Raw genomic sequence first — 16,793 nt, 5'->3', positions numbered from 1 at the left:
AGGTCTGATTGTTCTTTGCTTTTCTTTCTTTGTTGTTGTTTTGCTTTTATGTGTTTCTAGATCTCCCCAGAAATCTTGTGTAAGGAGGGGATCAGGGTGCACCGTACTGTACAGCAGAGTGGGCAGTTCGTTGTCTGCTTTCCTGGATCCTTTGTGTCCAAAGTGTGTTGTGGCTATAGTGTTTCTGAAACAGTGCACTTTGCTACCACCCAGTGGACAAGTATGGGCTTTAAAACAGCCAAGGTAAGTTGAGAAAAGGAGTTAAAATGGATTCATGGCCCTGCCATCTAAACCGACATTTCAGGATGGACAGCGTTGTGAGACTTGTACAATTACGTCTAATTTTGTGGACTGTTAAATAAAAAAGTTCTGCAAGGCATGAAAAAAGCGAGGAAGCTTTTCAAAAATCCCGTCAGAGCTAATGATAATATATTGTGTATATATATATTGTATTATGCTTACTAATTTTAAGTAATGTTTTCTAGAACCATTCGAATCTCAGGTGCAAATATCTGAATAAACTGTGCTTAGTAGCTCCTATGATAGGCAGAGTCAATACTCACAGCTGTACTGAGTGTCTTTCTCTGCCCCTCCATTCAGGAAAAGCTGTTGATCAGGGAAATTTCAATTTTAATCAACTTGAAAATCCTTATGTTCACAGAGCGTAGGTTCACATCCAATACTAAGATGTAAATAAAAGCCCTTTCCCATTGCCTTTTCACACGACTAACCGAGGCAGGTTGTCTGCCGAAACCAACAGCTGAATTGTCCAGTCATCACGATTTTGACTACATTTCTGTGGTCTTGGACAAAGAATATACGTCACTCATTGTGTTCCCAAACTCCTCAAATACACTATGGGTTACAGATGCTATTTTGGTAGTGTTTTGTAGCTAAACCACTAGTAAATTATCATTGACAGCTTGAGAACAAGTGGTTAGTAAGTAATTAAATGTTGGGTTTTGGATCTTTAGGGTTAATGGAATTCTTCCTGCCTGATTATACTAACTGAATATTAACTTAGTTTGAAATAAGAGGTTATTTTATTACAGATTTATTGTGGGGAAAGGTGGGAATTGTATATGTGTATAGATAAGGAACGAGAATTCTGAGCTAACCTTTTCTATCCGAAGGTACACAATTACGTTAACTCCATATGCTATATTTATTGCTCTGCCGAACACTTGCTTGACATTCTGGAAATGCCAGTCCTGTAAGAGACAGAATTCACTATGCAGCAATTAAAATGCTCTTCTTGGTGCCTCAAATTCTGAAGAACAGTTTCTTTTGATTAAGTTTTAAGAGCTTTGCATTGGGTAAACATAAGCTGATTGAAAATCCATCGGATTCCAATCTGTGATAACCTACTCTGGAAACTGAAGTCACAGTTCTCACAGACTTTAGGAGAACCACAGAAACATGTTTTTATCAAAGTAACTCTGTAAACACCCACTGCACTCTGCTTTTCCTTCTTTTATTTTCCTTCCCTCCTTTCCTTCCTCAAACTATCCTATGTTCTTAACTCCCTTAAATTTTGGAAATTTTTCCTTGGTTCCTTCACTTTGGCAAGGCACTTGGCCATTTTCAAAGGTGGGCTGGGATTGTGCTTTTCAGAGGTTGACACATTCTGTGTAATGAGCAAGATTCCCATTTTGGACTGTTAATGAACTCTGACAATTGTACCTTCCTGTCTGTCTGTTCTCAACAGCAATATTGACAGTTTTCAGCTGTTTGATAAATTAACTTTGGTTTCATTCTGTGATACTGTGACCTGATTTTTTCTATAGTGACTCTCTTTATATTACTAAACAGTGTTGTTTCATTTCTGTATTGAGTGACTGCTCAGTCTCCTTTAATATATGGAAAAAATGAAATTCTGCATCTGAAATGGCATTGATTTCAGTTTGTAAGGAGTTAGGATAATTGTGGGAATAAAAGAATTAGTATAAAGCGTGTGTAAAGGACAGAGTTTTCACCTAAACCATATGTGGAACCAGGTTGCTGGCTTTTAAAAAACACCCCTGAGAGCTCTTGAAACTTTAAATTTAGGATGAGGAAAAGGTTTACAGGTGTGGTGAAGAGTTTGTGTTTGGAATGGCAAAGGGGTAACTTCATGTCCTCAAATAAGGCGTGGGGCAAAGTCAGTACAATTCATTTAGGAAACAGGAAAACAGAATGCTGAACTAAATGAATGCACTCTGGTCTAGAAGTTCGGAAATAAGAAAGAACATCTGGTTTTAAAGCAGGGCTTTGGTGCTATAGGGCCCACCAGAAACTTGGTGAAGAGACTCAGCTGGTACTGTAATAGGAGAGGAAGAAGTACATAGGAAAGATGGAGTTAGTCATCTGGTTGGAGCAGCACTGCTGCAACCAAAAGAGAGATTACAGTAAAATAATCCAGGTTTACTTCTGTCACGGGTGACAGAATCCCTGTGCCCTGATCTTCCTGTTCTAAATAGGAAAGGCATGGTATTAGTTTAGCACTGTTCTCCTGACTGTCCAGCCAGTATGCTGGCAGAGGCTTTCTGTGTTTCCCCCCAACAAGTTTTAGTTTGGTTGAGGAATGTGCCTTTATAATGTCACGCAATGACCACTCCTTGGTTCCTATCACAGAGCTGCCTTAGCAGACTGGGTTGCTTTTAGACGAAAGAAGTGCCCTCCAAAACCAGTGACAGTGTGGCCACAGGACCAGGCTAGACTGCTTCGAAGCCATCAGCTTTACATACACACGCTGTGGGTGTTTGGCTCCTCAGCATCAACTGTATCACTCTGCACATTCACTCCTGCTTCACCATACCCGATGGTGTATAGCCTGTGTCATGCTAAAGGAGATGAGAAAACCTGTGAGGCCAGGATATACGATGATAATGGGAAATGCTGGTCTCTTCCTAAAGCTAGGATAGTGGTTATGTTGTGTGTAATGCCAGAACAGAAATGGCTTCTGGGAGCAGCTAGTTAGGAAAATCATGCAAGGAGAAGAAACTCTCATCTCGCTTCTCAGCAATGGTGGAGCCCAGCTCAAAATATCACTGTCAAATAGCTGCACTGTGATGGTGAGCAGAGATTAAGAACCCTGAAAGAGCAGTAAACCATACCCACTGCTGTGGTGTTTCATTTCAAAAGACAGCCTTGCATAAAACTAAGGAAGCTTGTTAAATTGAGAATGCAGAAAAGAAGGGTTAAGTGTTTGCGTGCAGCATAGAAATTGCTTAAAGATGCTGTGTTAGAGACTCACAACACATGCAGACTGCTTAGCAAAAAAAAAAATGTTCAAAAGGCAAACCCCCACTAAACTTGGCATGCCTAACACCAGGGGAAAGTTGTTTGTTTGAAACGAGACCAAAAACCCCCTTTTGTATGCAGAAGATTAAAATACAAGTAAAACATCCACTCTAGCAAGATGCATGTGAATAGACACAAATGCAGAGCAAAAGATTTCAGACAAACACTTCCTAAAGAACAAATAAACGTAGAAAAGAACAAGACCAGGGTAATCAACGTGGCTTTTGCAATGAGGTCATGGCCCCCAGGCTGTGAAGCTTTTGGAAGGATAGACGGACAAAAGAAATCCAGTTGACAGAGTCTGTCAGCATTTCTGGAAGAGGCTCCTTGGGATGGGTTCTTAAAGAAATAAACCTGTCGTGGGTTGAGAGGGAAAGTTCACTCACCAGAAAACTAAATGATTTAAAGAGAAGCAGAGGATGGGAATAAATGGTCACTTCTTATCAGGGAGGGAGGTCTCTTTCTGCATTCCTCAGGGATTTGTACTAAGGCCAGTACAGCTCAACCTGTTTTGTTTTACAGAGGGGCAGAGTTTTCAAATGACACAAAACTTCAGATACTTGGGAAAACGCTACGCTTTTCCCAAGTGTGCTGTAACTAAAGGAATTTGCCTGCATAAGAATTATCAAAAGGGTTTAAAATCACTGAGTTCACACTGACAGGAAAGTAGCTTTAAAAGCTTACACAGAGAGGAACTGGTAACAGGCAAAACTGAACAGAACTGAACCCTCTCCTTTTGCTTGTCTTTTTCCCCTGACATCTGCCTATTTTGCTAGTTGTTGTCTTTGATATTTTAAAAGATGCAAAATAACAGCAGCCCTGTGTGTCAAGTAGGTGAGAAAGACAGATATTACTGGGTGGCTGAGAGTGCAAATAGTGTGTTAGTGACCTTAAGTGATCACAGTACTCCTCTTGGTCTTCACAGGAAAGATTAGATTTTAGGGAGAGAATTTTGAGGTTGGTTCCTCCACTTTGGTAAACTGCAAGCTAACCTATGCCTGGGCATCCTTCTCTTTATTTTTCTCATTTTGGGGACATTTCTCCTGTCCTGGTCTTGTCCACTGATGTTTAATTTTATTCTGTGAAAAAAGGGTGTACTGGAAATGTGGGGACACTGGAGTACTTACATTTTGCTTCTTTCTCTTTATAGATGCAGACTTTGCCTATCTTTTATTCTGCATTAAATTTCATAGCAAAGCATATTAAGAAGAGGTAGCAAAGAGGCTGATTTCATATTTTCATCTATGCCATCATGCACTGCAGATGCTTTTTTGCTTTCTACTTTTGACTCTGAATGAAAACAGAACGTTAGCCGTTAAGAGGCACTCGGGCATTCAAGAAAGCAGTTGATTATGATGGCTGGTAGCATGCGTTTGGTTTAAGGTTTCAAGTTTTTTCTGTGGCATTGGTTCACCTAAGGCATGAGCAGAAAGTCTCCTTTTGCAGTCTTTTCATCAGGAGGACCCAATTCAGCAAAGCCCTTGGGCACCTCGCTTTCTACTTGGAAGGATTTACTTCTGATTAGCATTTGTTTCAGTGTGTAGTTAGTGCTGGTTGTAAGTTGGAACATAAATGCTTTGCTTCATTTGGACTGTGGAAAGCTTTTACTTTGGGTGGTTTTAAAAGGCTCCTTTTGGCTACATTGAAGTCATTCTTTATAACTTTTATTTTTTTCCAAAATGCTGAAGAACTAATTGGGCAATTTCTGTCCCAGGAAATGAAGAGACGACGAATCGCCAAACCATTTTCGATGGAAAAGTTGCTTTATCAGATTGCAACAGCAGAAGCAAAAAAGGAAAATGGGCCGACTCTGAGTACAATATCATCACTTCTTGGAGAGCTCAGGTAACAAATTGGGGACCTGTTGTACCTATTTTGTTTTCATTGACAGACTCTGGAGGTGGATAATGTAAGTAACCCTTTCAGATGCATGTCTTGTACCTACTTAACCAAGGAAAAGCCCAGCAAACAAACTCCAAGACAGCCACATGTAGAAGAAGCAGTTTCCTTGGCTGTATCTGATGTGAGAGTGCCCATGGTTAGGATGTCTTACTCTAAGAACTCCCTACTTCGGGCACCATCATGGAATTAAAGCTACAGTTTGCCGTGGGTTTTTGTTTTTGTTGATTCTTGGTGCTGAGATTCAAGCTTTCCTGAAGCATTACGTGAACTGTGTGGTGCCAGGTGGTTAAATACCTTTATTCAGTTTTTCAGCCTCTTGGCATCAGTAGCCACTGTCAATCCATGTCTGTCATGGGTTCTGCACCAGGAACTCTTGTCTTCAGCATCAAGATTATTATGCTGCAGTTGTAGAAGGTACTTTGCTTACAGAAAGTTGTCTTGATTTAAGCCATTAAGTGAGCAGCTTATTTATAGGTGCTAATGCATCTCGCATTCTCCCCAGTATTAAGGAAACATGTTTAGGGTTTCTCTTAAGATAGGTAAAAAAAGAAAACACAATGTTGCCTGGCTTCCTGTGTAATGATCTTCTCTTTTGTTCCCTACCATGTAGTTGCTTCCTATCTTTCAAGTTTGTGACAACTGATACTCGAGATGTCAAGAAAGTTTTGATGAATGGAACCTACAAACTGTATTTAACTAACTAGCATGTTCATTTGGAAAATTTCCAGTGACAGATTGAAGGGGAAAACAGCCCATGTGTTGTTTTAGTGTTCAGAAAGAAATACAAAGAGGTGTACTGACTGCTTTACCTGCAGCTGGTTCCCCTATGGGAATGAGACCTTCCAAGTGCCTTTTTTTTTATTATTACTTTTTTTTCCTTGAAGAGGAAAAGACTGCAAGTGCGAAAGGTGAAACAGAAATATTGGTGCTTGCTGTTAGACCGTCACGTCGACATCTATCAGAGTGGTTCTCTAACTTGTTCTTATGCTTAGGTTGGGATTCTTTGGAGGATATCGGTCCTTCCTGTGTCTGCTTATGGAAAACAAAGCCCCACACAACAAAACCCATAAAAAAAAACCAAAGTGGGACACTGTACCATATTTTTTTCCCCTTTGCTTTGTTTTGCTTGTTTGTTCTGTTTTTTGCTGCCTCCTCTCTTGATCTGCCTTGGTTGCTCAGTTTGCCCATGCCATTTGCTTAGCTTGGCTTTCCACCCATCTTCAGCTGTGTCTGTGGTGAGCTTTTTTATTCTCCCCTTGCATCTGCTCAGCTCACTCCACGCTTGCTGTCTTCCACTCGGCTCCAACCTGACCTGCACTCCTAATGCTGTGTAGTTCAGCATAGGAAGTACCGTCCACGTTGCGGATACCATGGGTGAAGGGCAGCTGGAGGGCTTAGTTTTGATCCTTAACTGGTATCTCCTCTTTCCCCGGGTGTACAGCAAGATCATCGTCTTCTGGCACAATCACTTGCCCCGCTCCCCCTTTCCTGCCTGAAGCTCCTCATGGCAGCAGGTCCTTGGTTCATCTCTGCCTCCTGATGAAGGTGGCTTCCTGCTCCAGGTGGCTTTTGGCAACTTGAGGGATGAGAGTCATGTTAGCCACATCTCCCGACTTCACATGGCCCTGGGCAACCGCTGACCTACAGGAAGTACTCGTCAGTCCCCAGTTCTCTGTGGAGCAGTTTGAGAACCACTGGCTCGGTACAGTGGTTGCTGTTAAAATCCGGAGATAGCTTTTGCAATTAGGCAGTGTTTCTGTGGTGCTGGCTATCTCTCACCATGAGTAGGGAATGGCACCAACCTCCAACAACACTCAGGGCTTTGCTGTGTGGAGCTAAGGTTTCAGTGATGATGGTGGTAAAAAGGTGGTTATACATGGCTTTGTGGTGGTGTGAGATGATGCCTGTGTCTAATTGCATAAAACATTCACAGGGATACAGAGCTGAGGCAGCGGCGGCAGCTTTACGAGGCAGGTCTCCATTCTTCAGCACGCTACGGCAGCCACGACAGCAGCAGCACGGGGATGGATGGAAAGAAAAAGCCTCGAAAGTGGTTGCAGTTAGAAACGTCGGAGAGGAGATGTCAGATTTGTCAGCACCTGTGCTATCTTTCCATGGTGAGTAAAGTCCTTTGCCACCTCTGGGGTATTCTCTCCCCTGTTAGGGCACTGTAATGGACTATAAGCATTTGAGAGACGGGAGATGACTACTGAGTCATCTCATACACTCCACGCGTGATGCAGAGATCCTGATTTGGTTTGTCTCAGAACATTTACTGCCTCAGGCAGCAGTGACAGAAGACAACAGTTAGTGTCAGCTAGCTTTCCTCCCCCTGTAAGGAAGGGGTAAACTAGTCACTCAGCTGCACTGCACTAGTAGAGATAACAAAGATACCTGCTGGTTGCCAGTAGTTGTAAGTCATGGCAGAACAGTTCCCAGGATGAGCTAGCAACTCAGATATGTGCCCCGAGTCTTAGGCATGCAGCTACAGCCTGTGCTGCGACAATTTCCTTACAAGACAAATTGCAGGGTAGATGTATTCTGTCTATCAAGCTGCGATGCTGTTTGCCAACCTGTCTGTTCAGAAACAGGATTCATGCCCATAAACTTTCTCTCTCTTTACAAGTAATTGCTTACTGGCTTTTGAAGGTGTGCTAACCACCGTGGTGACACTTCCAGGATTTTAGCTGTATGCAGAACACCTAGAAATACAGCAATTTAATTAAAGATATCAAAAAACTCCTCCCACAGTCTCATGTACCACTTAATTCCAAGATGAGATATTTTTAAAGTGCAGTGTGTGCAAGTCCATATTCTGGAAATACTGCAATTATTCTGACATCTTTTGGGGTTTTTTGGTTACATAAGTCAGGTTTTTGATGGAAGGGCAATGTAACTTATTAAATGGTTAGCTATACCTGTTTCCCCCCTAAGATAGAATACACTCAGTTTATACATGTTTATACATGTCTTTGGATGGCTGCTTAAGCAGTATTAATTTGAAGTCACTTCAAAATGAGTCTATTTAAAAAAAAAGACAACCAGATCCTCTTAATTCTGGCCTGTTTGCTCTGGAGTAAGTGTAATGAAGGAAAGGATTTTTCCTCATCACGCTGTGAAAACAGCAGTAAGGGACAAAAAAATCAACTTGGTTGTCAAATTCCAACTGGAATGTGTAGGCTTGGCTGGTAGCCAGCTGAGCAAATGTGACCTCTGCTGAACAAGACAGTAGCTGAGGAATCCTGTGGCTAAGCTTCTGATTTTATCCTCATTCAAGACAGCTTTTAAAGTAATTTGAAACGGCTGCTTTCAGGAAATCTTTAGGCTATGTGTTAGATACTTACGCATATATCACTATTTGGATTGGGCCTGCATTACTATTGGTGCTTTTTTTTTTATAAATCATACGTATTTGCCAACATTAGCACTCAAAAAGGGATATGTACTTTCTTCTTACACATTCTGAATCATTTCACAATGTGTAATACTTTGTGTTTATGCCTCTAACCAACTTGTAGTAAAATACAGGTTTAATAGCTCAGACAATAATTCAATACTGTGTGCATAACATGGCTACAATCTGGGGCTTACTGCACTTCTCCCCCCTACTCCTGCATTTTTATATAGGTCGTACAGGAGAATGAAAATGTTGTCTTCTGCTTGGAGTGTGCCCTGCGGCATGTGGAAAAACAGAAGTCTTGTCGGGGACTGAAAATGATGTACCGTTACGATGAGGTCTGTACGATGCAGCTTTGTGATGCTGCTGAGCTTTGACACTGAAAATTTGGGAGTAGACTTAACTCTGTCTTTGTCCTACTGAAACCTCAAGAGACTGTGCTGGGGTCTTTTGGATGTGGGAAGAAGGTGCTGTATTATGATCTAAATGAAAGAAATAGAGGGAAACATGATTACAAAGATGAAACCTGAAGCATAAATGGCATGGATAGGTATTACAGAACAGAGAAGGCATTTAGTGCTCTGGGATGCTGTAGAACATGAAGCTGTGCTTTGCCTGGTTAATTTCTTGTAACTTCTATACTTCTGAGTAACTTCTCTGTGGATAACTCCAGTCCAGTTTGAACCTTCTCTAAGGCAAACTTGTAGAGGACTTGTAGACAAGAGGTCCAGTGATGGCTTCAAGCAAATGTGATGGTGAACACTCAGCTCAGGCTGGTGATTTAGGACAGGGTCTGGGTTCTGGACTAATGCTCCATCAGTCCAGACAGATCCATACAGTCAAATGATGGATGCCTCTTCATCTGGCTAATTAGCTCCATGTCTCCAGTGTATAAGGGAATGGGGTGGGGAATCAAGAGTGGGGCAGCATTTCACTGTTACTCTGAATGGTGGATAATGAAGCAGAAAAAAAATATCACAAAATCAGTTCTTGGAGATCAGTGCTGGTGCAAGCAGCTTTTTGAGATGGGCTTCCTTGGGTGGTAATGATTATTTTTTCCAAATGTAAAAAAACGCCGAAGTTTCTACGTTTCTGAAAGACATTTGACTGCTGCATTTCTGGCTACTGGTACAGAATTGGTTTTGAGGGCTGTGAATGAGGAGAAAGATCACCTGCATGTCAGGTCTAACTGTTAGACAGACTTCACTAAGAAGCTGCTTCAGGTTTGCCCAAAAGCAAATTCTCGACGTTCTTACTAGGGTGGGCCAGCCAGTTAAAAAAATCTCTCCCCTGCCCTGAACTTCATCCAGTCCCCGAATGCAGTGGAGGTAGGAGTGACACTGCAGCCAATGTGCAGGTCAAGGTCTCCTCATCCCTTCTGATCATAATGCCATGTGGCTATTGCCCCTTTTCTGCAGGGCCGCAAAACAGCTTTCTCTTTGCATGGGCTGAGAGCACCTGCACACCTCAGACATCCTGAACAGCATTAAACAAAAGCAGCATCCTGTAACAAATGCCAACAATGTCACAAGGAAAAAGTGGGATCTTTTCCTTAAATTTTCAAGAAATAATTAATAAATAGTAAATTATAAGCAGTGCTACTGTGGGTTTATAGCATTTGTAACTTTGTTCAGCAGTGGGTTTTAAGCTGTATCTGAAGAACGTTTCTGACCTCAGTGTAGTAACGATGGAGCCCAGTTTCTTTATTCTTGCTCAAGAGGTTTCTAGTTCTGCTCATCACTGTCTTCACATTTGGAGGGGGTAGCTTCAACAAGGGCAGTATCCGGACTACTGCGCAGTACGTTTACTGAAATTCCTGGTCATGAACGTCGTATATGAGCCAAGGTTTTTTCTCCATTAGGTGCAAAGGCAGCACTGCATCACTGTTCATCTGAAGTGACTGGAGAAAGAGCAGATGCTAATTTGTGTTTTCTTTTTCTCTCTCTCCCTGAATAGGAACAAATAATCAGTCTAGTCAATCAAATCTGTGGAAAAGTATCTGGTAAAAATGGCAGCATTGAGAACTGTATCAGCAAGCCTACACCAAAAAGAGGACCTCGTAAGAGAGCGACAGTTGATGTGCCATCATCTAGGCTTTCATCCTCCAGTTCATCCAAAAGTGCTTCAAGTTAATCCTGAAGATGCCAACACTCTCATTTTGTCAATTTATATATATTTTTTGTAATTATTATACCATAGTTTGGAGTACTTGCTGTAGAATACAAGCTGTCTTTGCACTAGCTCTAAAGAAGATTTTCTTCTGGTTTTAGAGAACTAATTTTGTTTTAGCATTAAACTGTTGAATTTTTTTTTGTACTTAGACTAGATAGATACAGCAGTCTGATTTTTTTGAACTGCCGTACGTTCACTGTTTTAAAAGCGGCAAGGGGCTGATAAAATATTAATTTGTATTGTCCCTATGGCTGAAAAAAACAAAAAGCCTTTTTGGTAACTGTGAAGAAAGGCTTTTAACCCACTTTTGGAATAGGCTGAAGTTGGATGTGTTTTATAATTTGTTCTCCGGTCATGTGAGCAGATTTTTCTAGAGAGAAAAGGGATAGGAGACAAAAACTTGAACGAAATTGCTTTACTTTGGCTGTCTTTTATTCTGTCACAGCAAGATAAGTTTTGTAATTTTTTAAATTGGAGAATACACACTTTCTTTGGGAGGTTTTGGCAGCTGAAGATGGACTTTGTTTCCTAACTTGTAGGCAAAAGGAGGAGATTTGGAGTATGTTCTCTTTTACCAGCACATCACTATGCATCTGTTTTGAGGGGGGGAAATAAAAAATAAAGAAAAAAAGAAAAAAAAAAAAGGAGGAAAAAAGACTGCCTGCCTTGAGGAGTCACGTGAGGGAAAACTGTGCCTGATTTCATTAGGAAATCCATTCTGTTATTTTTTGGTGCTGTTGGCTACTTTATCAAAAACCCTTCAATAGCATCCTTTGAAAAAAAAAGAAAAAAAAGAAAAAAAGTGATTGAAGCCATAAGTGCTTCTTTTGTCATAGACGTGCAATCTTTCTAACATTCCATTTCCATTCCACTGCTGTTTTTCACACCTTTACACAGTCAAGCATTAATTTTTGTTCTGAATTTGTTTCATTATATGATCACATTTAGAGCCACTAGCAGGTCTGCATCTTTCTTTTGAATGTGAAAATGCATTTGCTTTCATCTTGTCTATTTTTTCTCTTCATGTTGTAACAAAAAGAAAAAAAAAAGTCACACCTTTTGTACATATGCCTGTAAATTTTTTTAAATACTTGAGCCTTTTCTTGGGGTGGGGAGGGGGGATGGTGAAGAGACAAGATGAAGAAAAGCCTTACGTTTCACTTTCTTCATCGGTTGGATTGGATGCTTACAGGGTTTTTCTTGTAACATTTATAAGTGCTGCTTACATCACTGAACAACAACAAAAAATAATAATGGAGTAGCTGTTGCCCTTTTCTGGTTGTGTGTACAGTATGTGTGGAATAAAAAAGGGAAAATGTTTTCACAAACTGTTTTGTTTCGTAATTGAATTCAACAATACCGTAGCTACCCATATTGCACTGAGCTTGCCAGTGGTGACTGTCAGGAAAGTCCTATAATACAATTTGTTGGTTGTTGTTGCAGAAGACTGAACTGTTTTGGAATATTTAACAATAACATAAACAGAGTCAAGTGTTTTCAAATGTGGTTGTCTGGTTTTTATGGCCTTGCTGTGTACTTTTCCCTCTTGACAGTAAACTTCTGACTATGGCTTACAGTTTGACATTTAATTTATTAGCGCTGCTCTGCTCTCTTTCCTTGTAAGGAAAGACTTCATGTTGTTTATTGCCAGTTTTTTGTTTACTTTCCAGGTTTGTACTACGAGGTTTAATAAAAAAAAACAAAACTTTTTTGGACATTTTGTCTGTCTTCTGGAAAGCGAGTGAGTAAAGGAAGCTCCTTCAAGAAAAGCTGCCTTCAACAGACGCCTTGTTAAACAGAAAATAACTAACTGCAGGTAGCGAGTGTGTCTAGCTTGAAGTTCCTAGAGAGGGCTCAGAAAACACTCTGTCAGGTAACAGGAAACAGAATGAATCCTTCAGGGAACTGGCCACTTCCCAGCTAGGGAGCTGGAGAACGTGCATCAGTCCTTTGTCAGGGCAGGTCTTTGCCAAGAGATCTACACCGCAGCTCATCCTTTTACTTACGCTGTTCCTGATTACATTCCTTCCCTCTGTGCATGAAGAGCAGAGCCAGGAGCCTTCTCAAAGGAGAGCAGATCCCTGCAAACAGAGCGTGAGACTTGACAAGCAACAGGCGTTAGACATGCTCAGACCTCAAGTTTCAAGACAAAAAATGACTGCAGAAAAAGAAAGAGGCAGCAAGATGATGACAACTACAGGTTCTATGGTTTATAAAATGCGAGCATTTAAGTTATAACTCATTCAGGGTTGCTGGCTTGCATCAGTGTAGTCAAACAGATGGTACCACGGAAAAGTAAATTACACTGGTGCTCCTTATAAGCGACTTGGGATTTTTTTCTGAATTAGTCTCCTCTCTTCACTGTCACGGACAAAAATATTTGGGTAATCAAGTAAAAGACATGGTTGAGATAGAAATACTTTATTTTGTCTCGAAAGAGGAGTAAGTTCATACAATGCTAAGAACTCTGCTCCGTGAGGAGTGTAACATCTCAATATGCATCTCCTCTTTCTCAATTTCTTTTTTTTCCTTAACACCTATGATAACTAAGTTGGTCCTGAATAAGAAGTGTGAGAGAGTAAATAAACACTGCTGCACTAGTAGACAAAGGCAGTAGGCAGTCAGTAGGTAGTAAAGAGTAGAAAATAACTTTTCGTTTTGGTTTGGATCCTAAACCTTCAGCTGCAGCAGCTGACAACATGCAAGGAACAATTTGGGTTCGGTATTACACATCAAGTCTAAGTACTTCCGATCAGCCATTAACGGTTAGTGGTCAAAGTAACTTGCATCTTCCCTCTTTAATTCTCTTATACATAGTATATACAACAGGTTTACTGCTCCCCTGAGCCCCAAGACTACAGTTAAAGTGTGTGTGCTTTAGGCTTTTTTTTTTAAAAACCAACCTCCACATGACTGGCGATTCTGTAAAAAGGCAGTATCACTAAGTAAAAAGATCTGGCTGTTAACGCTTGGTTAGCAAACTGCTACGCGGGCAAGCTCTTCATTCACTTGTTCATTCATTCAGAAGTCATTCTTAAAGGATATGGGTTTAAGATTCAAATAGTCTGAGAGTCACTTTCATCACTAACATCTGAAGCACCCTTTCTTTCAGTTACAGCAGCAAGAGCAGTGTCCACTTGAACTTCCTCTTCATCAGACTGAACAACTGGCGACTCCCCTTCGCTTGCATCTTGGCTGGCAGAATCGGTGCAGGTTGATGACAGGGAAGATGACAGTTTCTGGCGTAATTCAGACTGGCTCGGAACTTGGAGACTTATCTCATTCATGTAGGTGTTGGATTCGGGCCCTTAGAGATGGAAAAACAAAACAACAACAACAACAACAACAATCAAACTTCAGCACAGCAAGTGAACAGACAAGTCAGTAAATTAAGTGAGCTCAACCTTGGTTAATGAGTTGCACTGAGGCTGTTTTGCTTCTTTTGCAAAACACCATTAGAAAACCTTCCCCAAACACAAAGTTGCCCTTTGGCTTTTCTGAAGTTGATCTCAAACACAAACCGCAGGCTGGCTTTAATCTGTTTCTGACGGAGTGTCCATTTTGCTCATTCTAGAATTTCTAACTCTTGAGAACAAATAAGGTAAGACTGCAGGAATATTAAGTCCTGACTGTTCAAAGAGACGCAGCTGATGTCCAGCCTGCCTGTTAGCTAAGACCCAAGTAATCCTCCTAACTCCGACTTTGATAAACTCCTATAATAAAATTTGTTGGTCTTCAGCACGTGCTGAGAATCATCACCAATAGGAGGATCCTCCAGACAAACTGTCCAACAGAAGGACACAAATAAACCTGGGTGGAAAACAAACAAACTAGGAGATGGGCAATAATAATCTCCAGTTTTGACTGAAAGCGAAGAGGTGGAAGCAAAACCACTTCTTGCTCACAGCATGAAAGCATTCCTCCTGGTAAAGCTGTATCATAGCTCAAGTGCACACGAATGGGATTTTGAGACTATGCTTCCTCCACATCCTGGGCAAAAAGTCTTCTAAGCAAGTTCAGTGCAATGGTGTTTGCTTGCAGTTTGGGAGTTCAGATTTCAACATTACCTTAGATCTTATCTTCTGGACACTTCCTGGCCGGAAATGAAATAAGTTAAAATGGGGAAACATAAATATTCCTTCTATGTGATAGGCCAAATAAAGCCCTTTTTGACTTCTCTACTATGCCTAGTAAGTGTTCCTCCATAGTCAGCGCACCCAGGTTCAGCACTGAGTAACATGGGTGAGAAAAGCCTCTTTAAGAATCATGGGGAGGATGCCTAGCAGCTCTACTCAGCTGCTTCCTCAGGGAGAACATGAAGTTATACTGAACATGAATGATACTAGCAGTATTTTTAAAGACACCTCTGTTGTGCACACCAGCACGTACTAGATTAATTTACACATGGCACGCAGAGGAGTTTTCTAGAGTAGCAGAGGTGGGTAAATTTTTCGGCTCCACTCACTATCATGATACATTTCAAAACCAGTGCCCAGCAGCTGGTCACATTTCTAGAAAGAGCTGGGAAAGTTTTAGTATCTTGAGCCGATTTTTATTTTTTCCACTTATTAAAATAACTGACCTGTGTTCTGTGGCGTTCAGTACAGCTGTGAAACAAATCTTGCCCTGACCAACCCCCCTTCTCCACTGACACCAAAAGAAAGAGTTACCTTTAAGCCATCTTATTTTTCTGAGAATGAAGACTGTTGCATATTTAGCTTGACACCAGGGTGCAAGGTCCTTAGAGCAAGCACAAAAATCCCTTCTGATTCAGAGGGAAATTAATTGTCTGGAACCACAACAGCGACAAGACTGTTAATGCTGTAGTCACAGTAACTAGAGGAGTAGGTCTTGCTGCAAGCCTACCCAACCTCTGCATTAAGGTTACAGTGCTAGAACATAACAGGACTGCCAAGTTATGTTACAGTGTGTGTGTACCTAGATAATAAATATGTTTACACCATCTATACATACACACTGTAATATATTACAGCAGAAAGTAAATCCTATAGGGTTTTTTTTTCAAAGGCTAATGAGCTTTACATCTATTTAGGAAAAAAAAAACACCCTGCTCTTAGTAGTTTCTACACTTCCTTAGAGAATTCAGTTACACTGTTTGTTGTTAAAAAAGACATGAAACTTCTTGGTCCAACATTTGCCAAAGACCCAGCAATGGGGAAACAGTCCTAGATTCTGTAATTACTTGCATGCTCAAACAATGATGAAATTCAATAATGTATGATTTGGATGCCTATCCAAAACCAGCCACCTGAATTTAGGTTCTGCCATAAAACCTCTAGTAGCCAAGTGTGCCTTGACTACTTACAGTAAGCGTTTCGTGTTCACGGCAGGTAATAATCACCTTTACACAGGGATGAAGACAAATACCGCAGGACATCATTAACATTTTCCTTTCTATGTTCCAAAACGTAGGGTAGTGTTTAAAGCATACTGGTTCTTCACTGTAAGTACTTGTATAAAAGTATCAACCGGTAGTTTCAAAAGAAATCAAAGTACTTTTAAAGGCCCTTCCTCACCTCCCCCAAGAAAACTCATTTTGGCTCTTTTGGGAAAAAGCATTTTAGTACTGAAATTTTTCATTAAGAAAACACTCTTCACTGGTGGACAAAATACCCACTAATACTAATTTCCTGCTGTAAGCAGATCCCTCATCATGCTGCAACTTGGCAAAATGTAAACTGCTTTTGCTCATCAGAACACATAAACAAAATTTTGGTTTAGGATTAATTTAATCCTATTTAAGTAACATTACCAGCAGTAAGAAGGCTATGTGAAAGAGCTGCAGCACCAGAATCACTAGTCGGAAGCTTCCAGAACACTGTCACATTGAACCATGGTTCAGCTGTTCAGAGGAACACCTCTCACTGAAGATCTTGCAGGATAAAACTGGTCCAAATTTACCTCAGAATGCCAAAGTTATGAACAAATTCCAAGAAGGCCATCATAAAAATCAAACTGCTGCAAACTTTCTGTTGAAGTTTGTTAAAATGCCTTCTAGTAACTTCATACTGAGAAAAAT

The 16,793-nt window shown here is 40.8% G+C and overlaps 2 protein-coding genes across 5 annotated transcripts in view; one reads left to right on the top strand and one right to left on the bottom strand.

Moving 5' to 3' along the window:
- JARID2 (jumonji and AT-rich interaction domain containing 2) overlaps window positions 1-12,468 on the top strand; it is a 230,681-nt gene extending 218,213 nt beyond the window's left edge. For all 4 annotated transcript variants that reach the window (XM_061449518.1, XM_061449519.1, XM_061449517.1 and 1 more), the window contains 5 exons: window positions 61-243; window positions 4,997-5,127; window positions 7,118-7,301; window positions 8,812-8,919; window positions 10,538-12,468. In XM_061449518.1, the coding sequence (XP_061305502.1) occupies window positions 61-243; window positions 4,997-5,127; window positions 7,118-7,301; window positions 8,812-8,919; window positions 10,538-10,714 (783 nt within the window). In that variant the 3' untranslated portion in view covers window positions 10,715-12,468. The remainder of the gene's footprint in view (window positions 1-60; window positions 244-4,996; window positions 5,128-7,117; window positions 7,302-8,811; window positions 8,920-10,537) is intronic.
- A 690-nt stretch (window positions 12,469-13,158) lies between these two features.
- Window positions 13,159-16,793, bottom strand: part of DTNBP1 (dystrobrevin binding protein 1) — a 74,481-nt gene continuing 70,846 nt past the window's right edge. The window contains exon 10 of the mRNA XM_061449529.1: window positions 13,159-14,060. Within this exon, the coding sequence (XP_061305513.1) occupies window positions 13,810-14,060 (251 nt within the window). The 3' untranslated portion in view covers window positions 13,159-13,809. The remainder of the gene's footprint in view (window positions 14,061-16,793) is intronic.

Source organism: Pezoporus flaviventris, unplaced genomic scaffold, assembly GCF_033815535.1.
Source record: "Pezoporus flaviventris isolate CSIRO_AGI_PZ_B2104156 unplaced genomic scaffold, CSIRO_AGI_Pfla_v1 ptg000007l, whole genome shotgun sequence".
NCBI lineage: Eukaryota > Metazoa > Chordata > Aves > Psittaciformes > Psittacidae > Pezoporus > Pezoporus flaviventris.
This window is presented reverse-complemented; position numbering and strand designations above follow the sequence as displayed.